The sequence below is a fragment of the Schistocerca gregaria genome, chromosome 2 (assembly GCF_023897955.1).
Source record: "Schistocerca gregaria isolate iqSchGreg1 chromosome 2, iqSchGreg1.2, whole genome shotgun sequence".
In the NCBI taxonomy this organism is placed as follows: Eukaryota; Metazoa; Arthropoda; class Insecta; order Orthoptera; family Acrididae; genus Schistocerca; species Schistocerca gregaria.
Window position 1 is genome coordinate 650,143,106 of NC_064921.1, and position 23,711 is coordinate 650,166,816.

Genomic DNA, 23,711 nt, shown 5'->3' on the forward strand with positions numbered 1-23,711 from the left:
GTACTCACCAACAAGGGCAAAGTTAAGCATGTATGAAAGAAATTATTTTCTGTAAAAAAAGTGAATTATCTACAAATAATCTTGTCTTTTGAAGTTATTTTAAAAGTTTACAATTAAAAATTGTAGTGTTAGCGGCTTCTAATGGAAATATAATTAAATAAAAACACTTTGAAACAGATTCAATATATGAAAAGTAATTAAGTTTTTTGAAAAATAATAGTATTATTTATGTTAGAGCCATTTTTGAATACACACATTTTGTATACTAGGGCACAAAACTATTTTAATGATGTCATTAAAACTATATGGAATGCAAAGTTACAGTTTTGTACTTGTCTGTATTGTATAGTAAATATGTGGAGTGTGTCAAATAATCCATTTCTTTTAATGTATCAAAAAGTACTATACCTAGCTAAAGATGAGTGATTGACCTGTTCCATTACAATGCTTATTCATTGTGAATTTATATAACAATCTATGATCAAGGGTTGATTGATTTTGTTGTCCATGATGGTGATGATTGTATTATTTAGATTGTTGTAAGTGAATCATATATAATAGTGTAAATTTTATTCTTTTGTCATCAGTAATTTTGCAAATGACAATTTAAACTTATTTTAAAATATATCTCCTCACATGCAATAAACATTTTAAGTAGCAATCACTGATAGAAACAGAAAAAAATCATATAGACAACTCTCTTTCAGGCATTCTGTCTTATTCATCATTAACTTCTGTGGATGACGCTCCTTCCAGGAATGAGTTTGTTGTTGTGTCTTATCTTATGAGTTTTTGAAATTTAACGAAACTTCTCCAATGAGAACAACAGGCAAGATATTGACTGTGCAAAGAAAATTCATTTGAAATTAGCTGTTCATGCCCATGTGCTACTGTGGCTTTCTCTGGTTAAATTGAAAAGATAGTTCAGGGAAACCATGTTTTCTATATATATTAAAAACAAAGATTCCAAGACTTACCAAGCGGGAAAGTGCCGGCAGACAGGCACAATGAACAAAACACACAAACACAAACACAGAATTACTAGCTTTCGCAACCGATGGTTGCTTCTTCAGGAAAGAGGGAAGGAGAGGGAAAGACGAAAGGATGTGGGTTTTAAGGGAGAGGGTATGGAGTCATTCCAATCCCGGGAGCGGAAAGACTTCCCTTAGGGGGAAAAAGGACAGGTGTACACTCGCGCGCACACACACACACACACATCCATCCGCACATACACAGACACAAGCAGACAAGCAGATGTCTGCTTGTGTCTGTGTATGTGCGGATGGATATTTGTGTGTGCGAGTGTACACCTGTCCTTTTTCCCCCTAAGGGAAGTCTTTCCGCTCCCGGGATTGGAATGACTCCATACCCTCTCCCTTAAAACCCACATCCTTTCGTCTTTCCCTCTCCTTCCCTCTTTCCTGAAGAAGCAACCATCGGTTGCGAAAGCTAGTAATTCTGTGTGTGTGTTTGGTGTTTTGTTCATTGTGCCTGTCTGCCGGCGCTTTCCGGCTTGGTAAGTCTTGGAATCTTTGGTTTTAATATATTTTTCCCACGTGGAAGTTTCTTTCTATTTGAAAAGCAATGGTCCCATAACACTCCCCTGTGGCACGCCAGAGGTTACTTTAAGGTCCGTCTCTCCATTGATAACAACATGCTGTGTTCTGTTTGCTAAAAACTCTTAAATCCAGCCACACAGCTGGTCTGATATTCCTTAGGCTCTTACTTTGTTTATCAGCCGACAGTGCGGAACTGTATCGAACGCCTTCTGGAAGTCAAGAAAAATAGCACCTACCTGGGAGTCAGTATCTAATATTTTCTGGGTCTCATGAACAAATAAAGCGAGTTGGGTCTCTCACGATCGCTGTTTCCAGAATCCATGTTGATTCCTACAGAGTATATTCTGGGTTTCCAAAAACGACATGATACTCGAGCAAAAAACATGTTCTAAAATTCTACAACTGATCGACGTCAGAGATATAGGTCTATAGTTTTGTGCATCTGCTCGACGACCCTTCTTGAAGACTGGGACTACCTGTGCTCTTTTCCAATCATTTGGAACCTTCCATTCCTCTAGAGACTTGCGGTACACGGCTGTTAGAAAGGGGGCCAAGTTCTTTTGCGTACTCTGTGTAGAATCGAATTGGTATCCCCGTCAGGTCCAGTGGACTTTCCTCTGTTGAGTGATTCCAGTTGCTTTTCTATTCCTTGGACACTTATTTCGATGTCAGCCATTTTTTTGTTTGTGCGAGGATTTAGAGAAGGAACTGCAGTGCGGTCTTCCTCTGTGAAACAGCTTTGGAAAAAGGTGTTCAGTATTTCAGCTTTACGCGTGTCATCCTCTGTTTCAATGCCATCATCATCCCGGAGTGTCTGGATATGCTGTTTTGAGCCACTTACTGATTTAACATAAGACCAGAACTTCCTAGGATTTTCTGTCAAGTCGGTACATAGAATTTTACTTTCGAATTCACTGAACGCTTCACGCATAGCCCTCCTTACGCTAACTTTGACATTGTTTAGCTTCTGTTTGTCTGAGAGGTTTTGGCTGTGTTTAAAGTTGGAGTGAAGCTCTCTTTTCTTTCGCAGTAGTTTCCTAACTTTGTTGTTGAACCACGGTGGGTTTTTCCCGTCCCTCACAGTTTTACTCGGCACGTACCTGTCTAAAACACATTTTACGATAGCCTTGAACTTTTATCCATGAACACTCAACATTGTCAGTGTCTGAACAGATATTTTCGTTTTGATCTGTTAGGTAGTCTGAAATCTGCCTTCTATTACTCTTGCTAAACAGATAAACCTTCCTCCCTTTTTTTATATTCCTATTAACTTCCATATTCAGGGATGCTGCAATGGCCTTATGATCAGTGTTTCCCTGTTCTGCATTTACAGAGTCGAAAAGTTTGGGTCTGTTTGTTATGAGTAGGTCCAAGATGTTATCTCCACAAGTCGGTTCTCTGTTTAATTGCACGAGGTAATTTTCGGATAGTGCACTCAGTATAATGTCACTCGATGCTCTGTCCCTACCACCCGTCCTAAACATCTGAGTGTCCCAGTCTGTATCTGGTAAATTGAAATCTCCACCTAAGACTATAACATGCTGAGAAAATTTATGTGAAATGTATTCCAAATTTTCTCTCAGTTGTTTTGCCACTAATGCTGCTGAGTCGGGAGGTCGGTAAAAGGAGCCAACTATTAACCTAGCTCGGTTGTTGAGTGTAACCTCCACCCATAATAATTCACAGGAACTATCCACTTCTACTTCACTACAGGATAAACTACTACTAATAGCGACAAACACTCCACCACCGGTTGCATGCAATCTGTCCTTTCTAAACACTGTCTGTACCTTTGTAAAAATTTCGTCAGAATTTATCTCTGGCTTCAGCCAGCTTTCTGTACCTATAACGATTTCAGCTTCGGTGCTTTCTATCAGCACTTGAAGTTCCGGTACTTTACCAGCGCAGCTTCGACAGTTTACAATTACAATACCGATTGCTGCTTGGCCCCCGCATGTCCTGACTTTGCCCCGCACCCTTTGAGGCTGCTGCCCTTTCTGTACTTGCCCAAGGCCATCTAACCTAAAAAACCGTCCAGTCCACGCCACACAACCCCTGCTACCTGTGTAGCCGCTTGTTGCGTGTAGTGGACTCCTGACCTATCCAGCGGAACCCGAAACCCCACCACCGTATGGCACAAGTTGAGGAATCTGCAGCCCACACGGTCGCAGAATCGTCTCAGCCTCTGATTCAGACCGTCCACTCGGCTCTGGACTTTCCTCTGTTGAGTGATTCCAGTTGCTTTTCTATTCCTTGGACACTTATTTCGATGTTAGCCATTTTTTCGTTTGTGCGAGGATTTAGAGAAGGAACTGCAGTGCGGTCTTCCTCTGTGAAACAGCTTTGGAAAAAAAATTGCATCTTTTATTATCAGTGAACAGTGGTAAGCATGGGTGCAAGAGCCAGATGCCTTCTGCTGATGCCCATATGCAGCAACATATGTCACATCTAATGATTTTTTATTTCTGATGATCGCTTCATGGTGTGTCATTCTTTAGGGTACACTAAAGAAAGATACATAAAAACACATGTATTCGAATGCTCCATTGTGCCAAAATTTCAAATGAATCAATGAAGGACTTCTGAAGAATTATGATTTTGTACAAATGAATACTTACATTTTTACTTGCACTGTCCAGTCACATTGTGACCCTCTGTTAAAAGCCCAAATAACAACCCTTTGCAATGCAGATGGCTGAGAGACATGTGGGAAGATAGTCAGTGGGTGGAAGGTACCTAGATTTCTCAGTTAAGGATCCAAGTTACTCACAGCCCAATTGAGGTGGTCCCAGAGATTGTCGATTGGGATTAAATCTGGATAGTTTGGTGTCCAGGGAAATACAGTATAGTCATCATGGTGCTCTTCGAACCACCCACCGTGCAAGCTGTTTGATGCCTTGCATTGTCCTATTGGTAGATGTCATCATGCCGAGGAAAAACGAGCTTGTTGTAGGTGTTGACATGGTCCCCAAGGATAGATGTGTACTTGGGTCAATCCATTGTGCCTTTCAGAAAGATGAGATCACCCAGTGAATGCCACAGAAACATTCCCCAGACCATAATGGTCCCTCCTCCAACTTCGACCCTTATGACGTTTGTTGCAGGGTGTTTGCGTTCAGGCGTTTCATGCTGTACACACCAACAGCCAGCTGCCCAATCAAGCACTAAATATGATTCATCTGAAAAGCCCATCTGTTGCCACTCAGTGCACATGCAGTTGCGGTATTGGCATGCATATTGCACCCTTCATCACCAGCACACAAATTGCATCTTTTCTTATCAGTGAACAGTGGTAAGCATGGGTGCAAGAGCCTGATGCCTTCTGCTGATGTCCATATGCAGCAACATTCACTGAAAAGTCATGGGGACTCTGTTGGTAGCACCTTGGTTCATCTGGGCTTGCACATCTATTCATCCATACGTCTCTCCACAGTTGTCATTCAGCCCTGTAATTTGTGGCTTGTGATGCCACAGTTATCTTGGCACTTATTTTGTATACGCCATTTTCCATGCGTGGTATTCCCTAAAGATAGCACTATGCGAACAGTTTACAAACTTAGCTGTTTCGGAAATGCTCCACTGCTGGCCCAAAAGCAAGACATCACGTCCTGTTGAATATCGGATAAAATGCTCCATTTCTGCATTATGATGACTGCACTACATCCTGCATGTATCTGTCACACTACATCACTACACATACCCGTCACTGCTAGTGCTGTGACTTGCTGTTTGAGAGTGGTTATTGAGTGTTCAGTTCAAACGTAGACAGTGGTCGTATTAATGTGACTGGATCGTGTATATAGATGAAGCCAGAAAGTGCCCACAGCAGGGTGGGGTGGATGAAGACAGCTCATCTGGAGACCGATAACCTAAACAAGAATCCAGTTTTCCAAAGAGGATGTTCCGTGAGAGGCCTCCAACATAAGGCCGGATGCATAAAATTGGAAACAACAAGGCAAATGGGAAAAGATACTGAACGTATATAATAAATTCGAAACAAAAGGATGATGGTAAAGTTTCAGGAGAAACACAGATGTATACTACATGAGCATCACAGTAATCATAAAAACAAAAACAGCTGTGCTGATTTCAGCAAACTTCATTGAACTATATAGTGAAGTAAAATAGGAAGAAAGGGCAAGGCTAACATTTCAGTTGTCAGTAACAACTCTTTTAAAACAGTCAGTGGAAAAATTCAAACAAATTGATAAACAATTCTTCTGTGCAGGTGTGGAGACTCAGGAATGGAAATTTGCTGTCATTGGATCACATTCACTATGTGAAGCTGAGAATGATCATATGAAAGAGGTGTTTCATAAAGTAATTGAGCTACAGCTAAAGAATAAATTCCCCAATGGGAAGAATATTTAATAGCAAGATAGCAGATTCACACAGAAAAGTCTTGGTAACCAGCATTGGTGAGAGATTAATTGGCTTGCTTGAACAAAACATACAAAAAGTATTAAAACAACAAGGAAAAACACAAGTGTCAGTTGCATCAAAATGCAGTAAATTCCAAATCCATGATTGCTTACCTTATAAAACTGAATTTTTTATTAAAATTTCATGCTGTAAGAGGAGCTTGTGAAACAGACCATTTTCTGATTCAGGCTAGTTGGTTCAGAATCGATTATCTTTTTTATGTCTTACTAGTGCTACATTTTCTTGTTTTCTGTGAAACACAGCTGAATGGGCCAATAGTCTCCATCTGACCACCTCCAATCTGAATGAAATGTTGCACCGATGTTCCTTATAGAGTAAAACTGAACGGTATAAAAGTGAACACCAGGTACAAAAGATTCATGATTTTATAAAGCTTTCAGTGGGTAACAGTAAAGAGCCATGGGAGTCAACAGTTTCCACCAAATTTAAGGCAGTTTAAAACTGAAACTGCTGGTAATATAAGCAAGATATTAGGATTAAAGGTTCTCCTGGTAAAGTTAAAGTTTCAAAGTTGAGTTGTGACAAATTTTCAACTATTTATGAACAAACTAAATGTATTGAATGCCTTTTATTAGTTCCACAGAGTATCATTGTCATCAATTCTACCATACTACAGTAGCTACTTCTGAGTATTCTAGAAGTTATTGATATGTGAATATGTCAGTAATTTTTACATCAACATTGAAGTTTGCACACTTATTTATTGCTAAATATCATCAGGCCACATTTTCTTTATTCGTGTTCTCCTTTTAGAAAAAGCAAATATTTTTGAACTAGGAACAGTTTAGTTTGTTCAAAGGGTTCTCTGTATAAAATTTTAAAACACGAGTTTGAAAGAACTACAGCTAAATGTACATAACTCATCGTCTTTAACATCTGCATTTTGTGCAAGATGCCTACAAAAATATGTGCAGTAGTTATATTCTTTAATCTGATAAAATACAACTATTTGCAAAAATAAATAAATAAAATAAAAAAGAAAGCTAATAAGTCTGCTAATATATTTTCATTTTGGCTGAATTTATCATCCTGTTTGAAATCTAAAACTCCACTGCTTATGGTGTGAGAAAGGTCTTTTCCTTTCTTCTTACCAGGTATTGCTAAATCTGGAACAAGTTTAATGTTTGAAGAAATACTAGGTGATCGTAGTCAACATTGTATCATTAGAATCTTGTACCGATATACCCAACTTAAACCCATCAGTAGTTACAGTCTGCCTGCTAATTTTACTTTGTATTTAGCAAATCTTGCACTGTTCTTGGCCTTGTGAATTTATTTAGAGGTGTTCTAACTTTTTAGAGAACAATGTCCAAGACTTCACAAATTTGAATTAACATTTTCTGGAGGTTCCATTTGTTTCATCACCAGCCTCTGAAGCCTTAAAGGAAGATATGGAGTAACATGTTTGTTGTGAACATCATTCTGGCGTAAAATGAGCCTTCTTAATTCAGTTGCTCTGGTTTTGTTAAGACCATATAAGCTGTTTTTAATAGCGTGGTTTCCTTTTGCAAAACAATTGTAACAGTGCTTTTGCAAGTATTCAAACTGAATGAAAAGAAACGTTTCTTAGGTAGATATAGTCTCAGTAGTCTTTGTTAATCATGTTGGCGTGTGTTCAGTTACTAGTGTTTTTTTTTTATTTTTTTATTTTTTATATATAAAGACTAAATGAAGCATGACTGCACTCTGAATTGTCCAAACAAGAAATTGTACAAGGTAATAACTCAGGATCAACATCTGAATCCATATGCCCTGCTCAGAATTATTGTAGTGAGCCACCCTTGTCCTACATGATCTTCAAGTTTCCTAGTAAACAAAACAAATTACTTAGTGTAAAAAAGTGACAAATTTCTCGCTTATCAATAAGAAATCAGAACAATATACCACTAATTCATATATTATTTGGTGGATATGTGTAATAATTGAATGGGTGGATTGGTACCAATTAGTGCCTAATGCATGCTGCATTTTAATAGTTGATGCCAGCCACCAACAAGCCTGTTTTTCTTGAATTTCTTTCACCCTGGATTCCCATTATCATAATAATTTCTGGGTTAGTATTGGATACAGACAAAAAATAGAAATAGTGGCAAGCACACAAAACTACAGTATGTAAAAAAAAAAAAAAAAAAAAAAAAAAATCTATTAAAGATAATAATCTGAATCTGTGCCAGTGGTATTTTCAAGCACTTTCTTAAACCTTCTGCAGAGCATCTCCAAAATAAACAAAACTTTTTCTTACTCTTTCTAATAAAACAAAACTAAAGAAAAGGGAATGTGATAATATTTAGCAATGCAACATCAGAGTATGCACAAATTTGGTGCAAATGTTTCTGCTGGCATGTTTATGTATTAATAACTTCTAGAATACTCACAAATAACTTACTTAATTCTATAGAATTCATAACGAGAAACTTCCCTACAGATCTACTAACAGGTGTTCAGTATACTTAATTTGTTCAAAAATTAATGTAAACACAAAATGGATGGACATTCAATGTGATTCATGATAAAATTCTTCAGGGCATGTGACCACATTGTCAGTACATAAAATTTTGCAACGTTTCAATCACTGTTGCAAATGGCCATCTTCAGAGTGTTTATTTTACTGTTGCACGATAAAAGTTCTTATGTACTAGTCTAAGACGCTGTTTTCATAATCTGATTGGGTACTGAGGATGAAGAAAATCTATGATCGATGTCATTTATTGGTGTTTGTCCATTTCCACAAATAACAAGAAATAAAGCATTCTGGATTGGTTTTTGTTTTCTTTCTTGTCATTAGTGAAAATAGATGAATGAGAAATGGGCAGCAGTAATGGGATGGCACTATTCACTTGCTACCTAGTGTCAGCTGAGGTGTGGCAGTACTCTACGTATTTAAGGCCATGGTGTGCCAGTACTCTACGTACTTAAGGCCACGGTGTGCTCCTTTGCAAGTTGCTTTGCCAAGAGAACCCACAAGATCAGCAATGAAGAACATCTGAAGGCAAAACTAAAAAACTTCAGGTCCATATTTGGAGCCAATGATTATTGGAAGTAGATGATAGACAAAACTATGGCAACAAAGGATGAAGTCATAGGGAAGAGCAGAAGGAAGGACAAAAGCTGCCTTATCATCATACAAGGGTTCACTGAACAAGTGTACAAAATTCTCTGCCAAGCAGATGTCAACCCAATTTTCTGAAGCAGCAACGAAGTAAAATATGTTCTTGGCCCAATGGAAGATGCAGTTGCGAAGCTATAAACTATTGTAGTCTACAAAATTGGTTGCGAGTGTGGTCTAATGTACGTAGGTGAGGCAGGGCAGCTGATTAGCACATGGTATTTTGATATGAAAGATACGTTCGTGTAAAACAACATTCCAGGTCAGTGGTGGCGGAACATCAGGATGAGTGTGGCAAATGGGTAATATTTCAAGAAGCCCGCTTACTGGCAAAACCGCACTTACCCTGAGGAGGAAGATTAGAAAGGCAATCAAAATAGCAAAGCGACCTACAAACATCAATAGAGGAGATGGGCACAGTCTTCCAGCAGCTTGGCTGCCAGCAGTAACAGTGCCATGGCAGGACAGTTCTCACAAAACAGCTTGCACAGGCATGCGGGAAATCACAGCAATCATAGGTACAGAGTACTGGCACTCCTCAGCTGGCGCTAGGCAGCAAGTAAACAGCACTGCGCCATTACTGATGCCTGTATCTGCTGGCAAGAAATAAAGCAAATGCCAGTAAAAGATGTCTACTTATGCCTATAATAAGAAATGAAGCAAACACCAATAAAGGAAATCTGAATAACAGTAACAATATTTTTGTTAGTAGCTAGTTTCATAACAGAAAAAAATAAGATATTCATATGATGCGGACTGTAAATTGAAAGTAATAGCATATGCAGAAGAACATGGAAACAGATCAGGTAAACAGCATTTCAACCCTCAATCAACAGGGAAGAAAACCATAACAGAAAAAAAAATCTTGATTGGTTGGCTAGTAAAGAAGAACTGAAAGAAAATGAGAAAGATTAAACATGGACATAGAAGATTGAATGCAAAATGGTCAAAAATATGTGATAACATATTGAAATTGATTCAAAAACACCCTCAAAATTGCACTGGAATTAACAAAAATGATTAAAAAAAAATCAAATGGCTCTGAGAACTATGGGACTTAACATCTATGGTCATCGATCCCCTAGAACTTAGAACTACTTAAACCTAACTAACCTAAGGACATCACACAAAACCCAGTCATCACGAGGCAGAGAGAATCCCTCACCCCGCCGGGAAACGAACCCAGACGCGGGAAAACAAAAATGATTCAATTACATGCTCATAACCTAGTGCTGCAGTGGAACTTTACAGATTTTAAGGGCGCAGTTGGTTAGTGCTACAAGTTTATGAAGCATCATGGACTTAGCATGCAAACCAAAAGCAAAATATCTCATAAAATGCCATAAGAGGAAAATATTATTTTTCCATCACTTTATTATTCAACTTTGAAAGAATGCCAGTGTGGAACAAAGCCAAATAGGGAATATTAATGAAACTCCTCAGACATTCGATGTGCCAAGTAACAAAACTGTTGCCACGATAGGCGCTAAAACTATAACAATTAAAAAAAAAAAAGTGGGCTGATGGTACTAATTGTAATCCAGTGATCATTTTCAAGCACAAAACAATGCCAAAATCTTCTTTAGTACTGCCAAGTGTTGTCCACGTACATGACAAGGGCTGGATGGATGTGGCTGGTACGAAATTGTGGATTAACAGAGTGTGCGAGAGAAGGAAAGGTGCTTTATTGAAGAAGAATTCTCTTCTTGTGCAGATCAGTGTAGCAGTCAGTTGGAAAAATTCTGTGAAAGAGAAATTGAGACCGGGAAATACAGAGATTGGTGAAGTTTCTGGAGAACTTGTTCACAATTGCAGCCTCTTGCTGTCTCAATAAATAAACCATTTAAAGTGCATATGAGAGAGAAATGGATTCTGGATGAAACCGAATATGAATTGACACCAAAGGCAGTTTTAAAACAACCTACAATCAAACAAGTGTGTGTCTGTATAATTTAGATGTAACATGCCATACTGCACGCATTGCTCCAGTCAACTTCTCATAAAGCTGATATTAAACTTTGTTTCCTTTTCATTACTCTGTGTTTTCCCTGATACCATTTCACTGATTGGCTAGTTTGCCTCATAGTCAGAGAGACCATTCATGATGCAAGTGTTCATGTCCAAATATATTGCATACTGGTGTTCAGCTGTTTAGTGCAGTTCTAGTGAGAAATTCGGCAACGAAACTCGGGCCATAAATATTAAGTGATGTTTCAAGATTGTTTCTTTTCATGAATCTTTCCTAAAATTAATGCTAAAATATTCCCACTGGGAATTCTGAATTAGTTCCCTGCTAGCAAGCATGATGCTCAGACAAAGTACAAAGTTTATTATTTTGTGTGATAATTCATTTACCTTTTAAAAAGCGATTTCTCTTTAAAATATACGTCTAAATGAGATATTTAGCCCAAAAAACAAAAATAAATAAATACCATGGTGACAATGCCTAACCTTTCTTTCTCCTTTCCTGTCATATTTTCAGCTTTCAGTTAAAGTAATCTTTCCTTTTCTATAAAGGTACAGGTCATGTCTTTTGTATCCCCCAGTTTTGTACGTGTTCAGATATTGCTAACAGTTTACTAAGACCTACTTTTTTCTACAGTTGAATGAGACTGCTCCTGTTCTGCAGGCAACAGGCTATATCTTTCAGTTTTGACTTTTTTTGATAACCTTTCAGCACACCACACTTGCTTCTTCCTGTTTATCAACTACTGTATCTCTTTTCATGGCCTCATTTCCATCTTAAGGGCATAAATGTTTACCTCTTGTTCTCCACCCTTCCTCTTGCATACATGTATCATACATATTAATGATGATCATATTGAATTCTTTCCTCTGTCTCGTTACAACCACAATCTTCAAGCTTGGAGCAAAACATAAGGCAACAAGCACAGTCATCGCCCATAGTCATACTATTATTTGTGTTATTGTACGAGGGTATTTCGGAAAGTAAAGATACACCGTCCGCCAGAGGAACAGAAGAGTTTTGGTGAGCAAGTTGGCAACACTGGTGTTAACCTTGAACCATTAGCTTTCTCCTCGCGGTCGTTCGGCTGTTGAACGTTGCTTCTGGTTGGAATAGGTTGTGTTTAAAATGGCTGAGCCGATTCAGAATCCCGCCAAATGCGAAGTGCACTCTGTCATATGTTTTCTTCATGCAAAAGGTCAGCGACTAGCAGATATTCACAAAGAAATTGTTTCTGTTTATGGGAACAATATGAATCGACAAAATGTAACAAAATGATGTCGTCATTTCTCTGAAGGTCAGACCGATGTTCATGATGAACAACGAACAGGTCGGCCATCTGTGATCTCTGATGCCCTTCTTCGGAGAACGGAGGAAGCAATTCATGCAAATAGACATCTCACATTCGAAGAATTGCATCAGATCATACCGGACGTGTCAATGACAACTCTTTATGACGTTGAGACTGTCAAGTTCCAAAACTGTTAATGGAAGAACACAAAATGAAAGTGATGGGCTTTGCACTCAACTTCCTCACACGCTACACTGAAGCAGGTGATGAGTTCCTTGCTCACATTGTGACAGGTGATGAGACGTGGGTTTATCACCATACACCTGAATCCAAGCAACAATCAATGTATTGGCGCTATTCGAATTCACCAAAAGCCAAGAAATGCAAAATGTCAATTTCAGCGAAGAAAATCATGGCTTCTTTTTTTTGGGACAGACAAGGCTTTTTTGTGTTGGAATTTATGCCTCCTGGAACAGCAGTTAATGCTGCTGCATATTTCCAGACTTTGAAACGTCTTCGAAGGGCAATTCAAAACAAATTCAGGGGAATGCTGACAAGTGGAGTCCGCTTGCTTCATGACAACGCTCGGCCTCACACAGCGCTCGTAACCAAAGCACTACTCAAACAATTCAAATGGGATGTGTTGGGCCATCCGCCATACAGCCCGAACCTTGCGCCCACCGACTTTCATGTCTTCCGTTACCTGAAGTTATGTCTTGGTGGAAAAATCATTCCACAACGATGAAGAGAACAAAGATGAAGTTGAAATGTGGTTCGGACAACAGGCGGCAACCTTCTATGACTGTGGGATACAAAAGCTTGTGCACCGACTTAACAGATGTAACTGACGTTTTCTAAATAAATGTTCTATTTAAGGACTGCGAGCCATTGTATCTTTACTTTTCGAAATGCCCTCGTAAATAACTGCACGGTTATATGTGATTTTATATATTTGGGGTATCTTGTACTTGTCTCCTAGGCCCTCCTTTGTCTTACCTGTATAATCTGGCTTGCTGATGGAAATTTGTCTGTACTGTGATAAAAAGCTCTTTCATTGTTTTCAATGCAATTAGAAGTGAGTGCTACTTCATGAAATATCTCTACCACTTCAAAGAAGGCAACAGAATATTGACACACATACTTTTCAAAAACGTAATGGTGATTCTCCCACAAAGAGAATTAATGTTAACAAGAAGAAAAATGTCTCTACAAAATTCCTTTATCATTTGGTGTTAAACTTTAAATTAAATAGATATAGCAACAAATGTAGCTCCACAAACTGTACAAAGATGACAAGAAATGTGGTTTTGCCTAGAACTTCTGCTGTTGCTTCCAGACATCTCAGAAAAAGAAAAAGAAGTTATAGAATGTAATGCATGGTGAAAGTAAATAAGAGATTGTGTCATGTACATGATGTTGGGAAAAGATGCTAAGGATAGGGAAGCGTATCGTAGAATGAATCAAGAGGCGAAAAAGACATGATGGATTGAATGACTTTGGCATGGAAAGGAAGTGCCAGGAGTTTGAAAGATATGGAGTGAGCATAAAGCATCTTTAGCCCTTTTAGATCCTCTTGCAATAATTGTGTACATTAACTTTTACTGTTCCTTAGCTGTGGCAGAAGTAATTTTCCACAATGGAGACCTGAAGTACACATTTTATTTAGTCACTGAAAAGCACACAATGTGCAAAGAGAAATTACAAATGACTAGTTATTCTAGAGTCAGTTTTATATTCAAGGTTTTCCTAATTTTGCAGTTTTGAGCATGGTATATCTGACAATGTTTCTTACACAAATTACAAATTGTCTTCGTCTGGCTGGTGAAGGGAAGCAGAGAGGTGTGATTGCCTACAGGGCTTCCAGCTGACCCATTCATTAGGTGGTAGCACAGGATCTGGAATGGGAACTCTGCTTATTTCAAAAATCTGTGGAGAATAACCTGACAGGATAATGAACACATACTCAGTCATCCCTTCACTTAAGGTTTCAGACACAGTTCTTGAACCATATAATGCAACACTGTCAGTTCACCAGCTTGTAGAAAACACAGATGAAACCTATGTCCTGGACAATGAGGCACTGTACGACACTGCTTTCACACCCTGAAACTTGCAATACCAACATATGGCGACTTGAAGCACCTTGTATTTCTCACAATGTTTGGTGTAACAACTCGCCTGAGTTTCTGCGGTCAGCTGAATTATGACCTTCGTAAACTAGCTGTTAACTTGGTACATTTCCCTCGCCTCCACTTCTTTATGCCAGGCTTTGCTCCTCTCACTTCACGAGGATCTCAACAATACTGTTTCCTTACTGTACCTGAGCTTAACGCCGCAAATGTTTGATGCTAAAAACATGATGGCCATGTGTGATCCTCGGTCACAGTCATTACCTCACTGTGGCTGCAATGTTCCATGACCAAATGTCCATGATGAAGTAGATGAGCAGATGCTGAACTTTCAGAACAAGAATAGCAGTTACTTTGTAGAATGGATCCCCAACAATGTGAATACAGCAGTCTGTGACATTCCACCTAGAGGACTCAAAATGGCTGCTACATTTGTTGGTAATTCTACAGCAATTCAGGAACTGTTCAAGTGTATATCGGAGCAGTTCACTGCCATGTTCTGCTGAAAGGCTTTCCTCCACTTGTACACAGGTGAGGGCATGGATGGAATGGAGTTCACTGAGGCAGAATCTAACAGGAATGAACTTATCTCCGAATACTAAAGTACCAGGAGGTGACAGCTGATGTGGGTGCCCGAATTTGATGAACAACAGGAAGGAGAAGTTGAAGAAAACTGAACTGTGTAACATCACTGCCTTTGCATTGCAGTTGCCTGTGTGTCCAGCAATGTTTCTTGTACATTGTATGGATCACTTAACAAAAATGGCTTACTGCTTATGATTGATTTGAGGTACACATTTGAGGAGTATTCAACCTTTTCATCATGCACAAATGCTGCCAACTGTTGAGCATCACTGTGAAAATATCAGCATGTCAATGAAGTGGACATCACTGTGGAAATAGCATGTCAATGAAGCAGTGTGCAGCAGCTTGTGACTACTAGAATACACTATATTCCACTTTATAATGGAGTATTGTTTTTGTTTTTTCCATGGTAATTATTGAATGATCATTTTATTATTTGTTAAAATATAGAATAATTTGTTTTTTCACCTACAGAAAGATTTTAAATACTCCAGAAAAAAAATTGGCTCAGAAAGGATTAAAACTAGTTTGAACTTGTCTGCACTTAGTGACAAAAATTGACCTTGAAAATGTGTGGTTTCTTCCTTACCACTGTCAGAACAAATCCACGTGAGAGTATTATGGGCACAAATAAAAGAAAAAATCATCTCCATAAATTTGATGTTCAGAATTAAAGTTGTGCAGGTTTACCTGAGGAAGCCTTTGATTATGTTATAGTAAAACACTTCAGTGTGTATCCTACCCTGAAAATTAACAAGAAAGTGAAAATTTGAAGAAATGCAGCAAAGAAAATTTTGTGTAACTCATCTTCATTGCTTCAGTGTCTCCTGAATTTTCAGACGCATTTAATTCTTCAAAATAGGAAAATGAAACAATAAATCATGTGAACGATTGTGTGTCTTATTCTCTCTCTTCCCCATGCTTGTGGATTCTGCACACTCTTTGCACTCTTATTTCCTGTTTTCTTTTCCTGCCCTCTCCCCACTGTACAATTTATCAATATGTGACAGTACAGCATCCAGGTGTACACTGCCTATGCTGCCATACTTCTCAGTTTTAACTGTGGGGATCAGGTTAAAACTAATGAGCACTTAAATGTTCATGTAATCAAAATTGAAACAGGTTTATAATTTAACAGGTGGCCAAAAGTAGTGTGATTTGCAACATATGCTTTACAGTTCTCATGGAAAATAAATTAAATATGAAAAGATTCATGAGTGGAGCTATGAATGCTGTTTCAGCATGATTTTCAGACATTTTCTTAACATTTGATTGCACAACCAGAATCAATTGTTCAAAAGAATGCATTATCCTCTATTGTCTTTAAAACTTTTATCGCCAACTGGTGTCTACTGATTTCAGTAAACGTCTCAATTGTATCCAGGTGCCTTGTTACGCCTTGTACGTGGCCACCTCGTACATGCATTGGACAGCATTGTTGATGGTTTTGCTTAATGGCAAAGTTTGCTGGGTTCTGCTAGCCATGTGTGGTCACAGGCCTGATGGCTGCAGATTTATGACAACTGAAATCCACAGCAAAAATGTGGCGGGGGAAGTTTGCAGAGTAGGTGGAGGGGTACATACAAAACTTTTGTCACTCCAGCTACCTGTTTTGCTGCTCTGTAGTGTAGAGTGGTAAAACTTACGTAAATCAGGAGGAAAAAAATCAATGGATTACTTTCTTGTTGTGTGTATATTTCTCTAGCATATAAAATGTGTTAATGACCATTGATCTGATGTAAATAAGAAGGTGATGTGCTACCTACATGAGATTCTGTTGAAGTTTGGTAACATATTACAAGTACTTGTCCTTTACATGTGTAAAACAAATTTGCTGTATATATAAGTTATCTGCCATTTTCTAACATAAATGAACTCGGTGTTTTCACTGGATGTCCTGTGTTTGTGTAGGTCTGATATCATCTGACTCATTATCACCAGAAGAACAACAAAGAATGAAAGTGGCATTTGCAGAGGGTTACCTTGCTGGAAATGGAGTGCGTTCCCCAGGCCGAACCATGAAATGGCTGAAGGTGATTCAGCAGCTGCTAATGATCACCATTTTTCTTGCAATATTTATTTCTTTGATGGGTAAGTTGTATTGAAGTAATATGTTCATTTTGAAACTTAATTTTAATCAATTCTTACTTTCAATAGCCAAGAATTAATTCCGACATGTGGCAATAATGAGAAGTACTCTCTGCTATGCAGTTGGTAGTAGTTTGCAGATTGTAGATGTTGGTATATGACATATGTTCAGAAAAAAAGAGAGATTTTTGGAAAGAATTTTATTTGTCTACATAAATGTTATCCTGTTCAAAATAGTTGTTGTCCCCCCCCCCCCCCCCTCCAATTTGATATTATGAACCTATACCAGTGTTTTTTCCAGTCCTCGAAACATTTCTGATACTCGGATCTCTGGAATAACTTTAAGGTATGTAAGCAATGTTTTTTAGTATCATCTCTGCTTCTAAAATGACAACTCTGTAAGCTTTTGTTTACTTTTGCTAACACAAAATAGTCGTATATGGTCATGTCATATTAGTGTAGAGACTGGAACTTTATTGAATCATGGTGCAGTAATTTTGCTACAAATCCCAGTGTGCTTCAAATCCTCCCTCCCTTGGCTCCTCAACCCCTTGATTGCTCGATATTAGAGGCATTGAACTTGTAAGCTATACTCTGTATTGATCATTTGACCATTTGGTAAGAACTGATGATGTAGTATGCCGTTAAAGAACACATTTGACTGCACTTGCCCAGGTTTTCGGAATGTATCCATTAAGATGATAGAGTTTTATTTCCAACATCGTGTTTGTTTCACCTCCTCTTGAAACATGTTTCAATAATTGTTGACTGCATCTAGTGATTCTGGAACTACTTGCTTTCACCACTATTTTTGTTTGAAATTCAACAATTTTGGAAAACATATTGTTTCATACCCAAAACATCATGTTATGGTACAAGCCATTTGATATGGCATTATAATCGGCAACTCCTTGCGAATCAGTGATCATTCACTTTCTCCATAATTTCATCAGTTGATGATATGCTGGGAAGGCCCTGGCACTTATCATCATCATCATCATCATCATCATCACGGCCTTCATCAAAATGCTTATACCACTTGTGGCAAAACGCATCAAAATGAATACTTAATGTTACTGAAACTAGACTTAATCCTTTTCTAATAGTAAAATTTCACACACATTCTCCGATCCATTTTTTGGTATGAAATAAATACCTACTGAAACTACCAAAAGATTTGTAATCTTTATGGTGAAACAAAAGGAAAGGCAGGCAATAGTGGTGCGAAATGAATAGATCAGATGTTTTATGGAGTTCCCATCAAGCAAAATGTTACCTGAACTAAATTTTGAGTATAACAATTGTAGTCTGTTTCCAAATCTACGTTCCTTTCACATTCCTCAAATAACATATAAATGTCTCGATTTGTACTGGAAATTCAGGGGCCTAGTCGAGCTCTGGTGCATTAATCTAGAACACATAGATTCTGTCACACTTCACTAATCTGAGACCTGGTATTGATGTCATTGTCCCAGTGCTGTTGTAGTGTTCAGGTTGCGAGTTTGTTGTTCTTATAATGAGGCTGTAAAGTAACTGGCGAGATGGCTAAGGCTTTCGATTCTACAAAATTATATTTTGTCCCAAGTTATGGATTTCCAGTACCTTTTTTATTGAAAGCACACAAAGCAGATAAAGTTATAAACTGCTACAAAGTCAAAAAATTTCATGGTTTATATTAGACTTGGTCAAAATCCTATTGCATTAAGTCTTGTAGAAAACATATTCACAAAAATTATATACATTGTTCTTCTGTGCTTTGCATGCAGAGTCGCATTATTTGTATACAATATTATGTCTTCCAGAATGAGACTCACTCAGCAGTGGAGTGTGCGCTGATACGAACTTTCCTGGCAGATTAAAACTGTGTGCCGGACCCAGACTCTAACTCAGGATCTTTGTCTTTAGCCAACTTAGCCACCCAAACATGACTCACGCCCTGTCCTTACAGCTTTACTTCTGCCAGTACCTCGTCTCCTACCTTCCAAACTTCACAGAACCTCTCCTGCGAAGTTTCATATCAGCGCACACTCAGCTGCAGAGTGAAAATCTCAGGCTTTGGCTAAGCTATGTCTCCACAATATCCTTTCTTCCAGAAGTGCTAATTCTGCAAGGATTGCAGGAGAGCTTCTGTAAAGTTTGGAAGGTAGGAGATGAGGTACTGGTAGAAGTAAAGCTGTGAGGATGGGGCGAGAGTCGTGCTTTGGTAGCTCAGTTGGTAGAGCACTTGCCCGCAAAAGGCAAAGGTCCTGAGTTCGAGTCTCGGTCCACAACACAGTTTTAAACTGCCAGGGAGTTTCAATATTCTGTCTTTTTTGTGTGGCTAGTAACATGAACCATGCCTTTCAACCCCTTACTCCAGATTGACCGGACAGCCCGAATCACTCCACTCTGTAGCATTATTTTCACGGGCACTGAAGGTGCACGAAGTGCTTAATCTGCGTGTCATAATTCTGATGTTAATAAAATTGTTATAAAAATGAGACCTGAAATAAGTGGATTAACGCTTCCTCCTGAGAATGTACTGAGCTGGATACACAGTAACAGCTTAATTATACTTATCAGATGTTAATATATGAATCTAGCAAATATGGCGCACTGCCTCCTGTTTCAGCCACCAATCCTTTACAAAACTGTCGCAATTTTTCATGGAATTGGTACTCACTGTACCGTCTGTCTTCCTGTCGCTCCACCTTTACTGTCTTGCCTTGTCTATTGTAATCTTACACAAACTGTGAAGTCAATCTTGGGAAAGAATCTAATGGCTCCAAAGTCAGAAATATCCAACCTTTCTGATAGCTGATAGCAGAGTAATATACAGTATGGTTAACAGTGTGCAGATACTTTTCAGACATGTTTACCAACACAACTTAACACAACACAGCACAGCATGTTTACCAACTCAACAATGAGCAAATCTTGCAAATCAGACTAATTTTTGAATGCATCTCACAGACCTACTTGATTTCCTGCAGAGAGGAAATCGCACCAACTTTTAGTTGTACGTTAATACTTACAGTAAAAATGTCTTCCTTTTGATCAATTGTTTAGTGGTGGGAAACTAACTGGAAATGGCATGCAGCAGAAAAAGCACTGAGATTTATTTTTCTTTTTTCTTATAATTCTGATGAAAGGGGGTGGGGGGGTGGGGGGGGTGGGGGGGGAGAGAAGAGAAACACAACATCTAAATAAAAAGAATAAGCTTGTCAGTCAAATAGCAAGATATGTAAGTACAGTCAACATCCATAAGAAATAATCTTATTTGAAACTGTGATGATTTCACTGTAACATGGGTCACTTCTCCCCGTACCCTATGTGCATCTAGGAGGACATTATCATCAAATTGGAAGAGATATCTTCACTTCACTATTTCCATTTCCCCTGCAGCATATGAATACTGTTAAGAGTATCGTTTGTCTATTGCTTGTAAGAGAAAGAAAGTAAATGAAAGACTTGGAAATCGAATTTCTCAGCTCTAATTATAACTGAAGAAATTTGCAAAGCCAAAGTTAAATAATGTGTCATTTTAATTCTACATTCTAGTTTACAATTATTCTTTCCTTTTCCTTGTTCTTCAGTTTTACAGTTATGGTAATGATTATTTGTTCGTTAAGCTCCATATTGTAAAAAACTTTTGCAAATGTAAATTTCATTTTGCTTATTATTTTGTCATTGCAATGTGAGTCTGGTTTTACAGCAAGCACAAGTGGCTCTGTTTTCCGTGTGCAGCTAGGCAGCCAAATAGAAGTGGATCCTGAAGAGATACACATCACATTTGCTGATGTAAAGGGGGTATGTTAACTATGAACCATGTATTAGTGTTAATTTGTTTTATATAATTAATGATTAATAGTAATTTAATTCATGTAATTCCACCTGCCACACTACCTGTACAAAGTGAAATTTGTACTGTTAGTACCCAGGCTGAATTCATTCAGAGTAAATGCGAAGAAAGAAAGATTCTGTGAATAAATAATGCTGGAAAAATTTTCATAAATGCCTAGCATCTCTCTCTCTCTCTCTCTCTCTCTCTCTCTCTCTCTCTCTCTGGAACTAAAGCTGACCTACAAGATAGAATCACAATAGAGACTGAAAGAAAAAAACCTACTTCATGGATTGTTTTCTTTTAAGAACGTAAATATTTCTGTAGTATTGGAACTCTGTTACACATACTTACTTTGCATATTAAAATATGGCATAATGTTTTGGGGGAGCACCAGCATGACACTCATTTGTACTTTGGAAGAGAACAACAAGAATAATCAAAGGGGTCATAGAAAATTGTGTAATATCCCCCACCCCCCTCCTCCCCCAGAAACTTTAAAATAAAGACCCTGGTGAGTATCTGTATTTATGTAAGTCTGTTCTGTGGAAGGCACACCAATAATTATAAGTGTTGAACAGTCAATTCCATAGCTATGGTAAAAGAAGTAAATGATGTTACACACATAAATAGGCACAAAAGCCATATATCAAAAATGTGCTTGTTTTCAGCCAAAAATTCTGTTTAGTGCAATAGGATAGGAAATGAAAAGAATGTAAGGATTCTAATTTTTTTTACAATTTATTTATTTATTTTAAATTGAGGAATACAGCATCATATTTAAAGTACCAGGCAAGCAGGTTGCTAGCCTTACTTGCCCTGGGTCCCTTATTCCAAAGTACCTTGTATCCCAACTGTCAGGACCACTTACTTGGCCACTCATACGTTGCCCGTAGTTCATGAACTAGGACATGACAACAGGAACCCACACCATGAACCACAGATCAAGATAAGATGGATAGTTTTTATGACGCACTCAGTGATGTAGTTGTTAGAGTAAAGGACAAGGACAGTGTTCTGCTGATGGGTGATTTTAATGCCAGGATTGGAAATTGAACAGAAGGGTATGAAAAGGTTACGGGTAAATCAGGAGAGGATATGGAGGCCAACAGGAATGGGAAACAATTCTTGGATTTCTGTACCAGTATGGGCTTAGTAATCACAAACTCCTTTTTTAAAGATAAGAGCATTCACCGGTATACTTGGGAAGGCAGGGGAACCAGATCTGTCATTGACTGTATAATAACAGATCAGGAATTCAGGAAGGCTGTGAGGGACACACGTGTATTCAGGGGATTCTTTGATGACACTGATCACTATTTAATCTACAGTGAAATTGGTATTGTGAAGTCGAAAGTGCAGGAGGTCAGGTCCATATGTAGGGGGATAAGAGTGGAGAAACTCCAGGATAAGGAAATCAGGCACAAGTACATAACAGTGATCTCAGAAAGGTACCAGTTATTGGAAAAGGAATGGACAAGGTATAGGGACACAGTACTAGAAGTGGCTAAAGAATGTCTTGGAGCTGTAGTGTGTAAAGGTAGGGTGAAGCAAACAGCTTGGTGGAATGACACAGTCAAGGCAGCCTGTAAAAGGAAGAAGAAGGCGTATCAAAAATGGCTACATACTAGAACTCAGGTAGACAGAGAAAGTTATGTTGAAGAAAGAAACAAAGCCAAACAGATAATTGCAGCATCCAAGAAGAAATCTTGGGAAGACTTTGGAAACAGGTTGGAGACTTTGGGTCAAGCTGCTAGAAAACCATTCTGGAGTGTAATTAGCAGTCTTCGAAAGGGAGGTAAGAAGGAAATGACAAGTATTTTGGACAGGTCAGGAAAACTGCTGGTGAATCCTGTTGATGCCTCGGGCAGATGGAGGGAATATTTTGAAGAGTGAAAATATGATCAGTAATGTTTCAGATTTCGATGTACAATGGGATAGGAAAGATGATGGAAATGGATCACATTTGAGGAAGTGGAGAAAATGGTCAATAGGTTGCAGTGCAATAAAGCAGCTGGGGTGGATGAAATTAAGTCGGAACTCATCAAATACAGTGGATTGTCAGGTCTTAAATGGCTACACAGGATAATTGAAATGGTGTGGGAGTCGGGACAGGTTCCATCAGACTGGACGAAAGCAGTAATCACACCAATCTTTAAACATGGAAACAGAAAAGATTGTAACAACTACAGAGGTATCTCTTTAATCAGCATTGTGGGTAAAATCTCAGGTATTGTTGAAAGGGAAGTGTGAGTATTAGTTGAGGACAAATTGGATGAAAATCAGTGTGGGTTTAGGCCTTTTAGAGGTTGTCAGGACTAGATCTTTAGCTTAAAGCAAATAATGGAGAAGTGTTACGAGTGGAACAGGGAATTGTATCTATGCTTTATAGATCTAGAAAAGACTTATGACCGGGGTCCTAGGAGGAAGTTGTTGTCTATTCTAAGAGATTATGGAATAGGAGGTAAACTTTTGCAAGCAATTAAAGGTCTTTACATAGATAGTCAGGCAGCAGTAAGAGTTGACAGTAAATTGAGTTCATGCTTCAGAGTAGTTTCAGGGGTAAGACAAGGCTGCAACCTGTCTCCACTGTTGCTCATATTATTTATGGATCATATGTTGAAAACAATAGACTGGCTGGGTGAGATTAAGATATGTGAACACAAAATAAGCAGTCTCACATATGCGGATGACTTAGTTGTGATGGCAGATTTGATTGAAAGT

The 23,711-nt window shown here is 38.4% G+C and overlaps 1 protein-coding gene across 1 annotated transcript in view; it reads left to right on the forward strand.

Moving 5' to 3' along the window:
- Positions 1 to 23,711, forward strand: part of LOC126334683 (ATP-dependent zinc metalloprotease YME1L-like) — a 105,386-nt gene that overhangs the window by 34,487 nt on the left and 47,188 nt on the right. The window contains exons 5-6 of the mRNA XM_049997159.1: positions 16,991 to 17,170; positions 20,862 to 20,956. Of these exons, the coding sequence (XP_049853116.1) occupies positions 16,991 to 17,170; positions 20,862 to 20,956 (275 nt within the window). The remainder of the gene's footprint in view (positions 1 to 16,990; positions 17,171 to 20,861; positions 20,957 to 23,711) is intronic.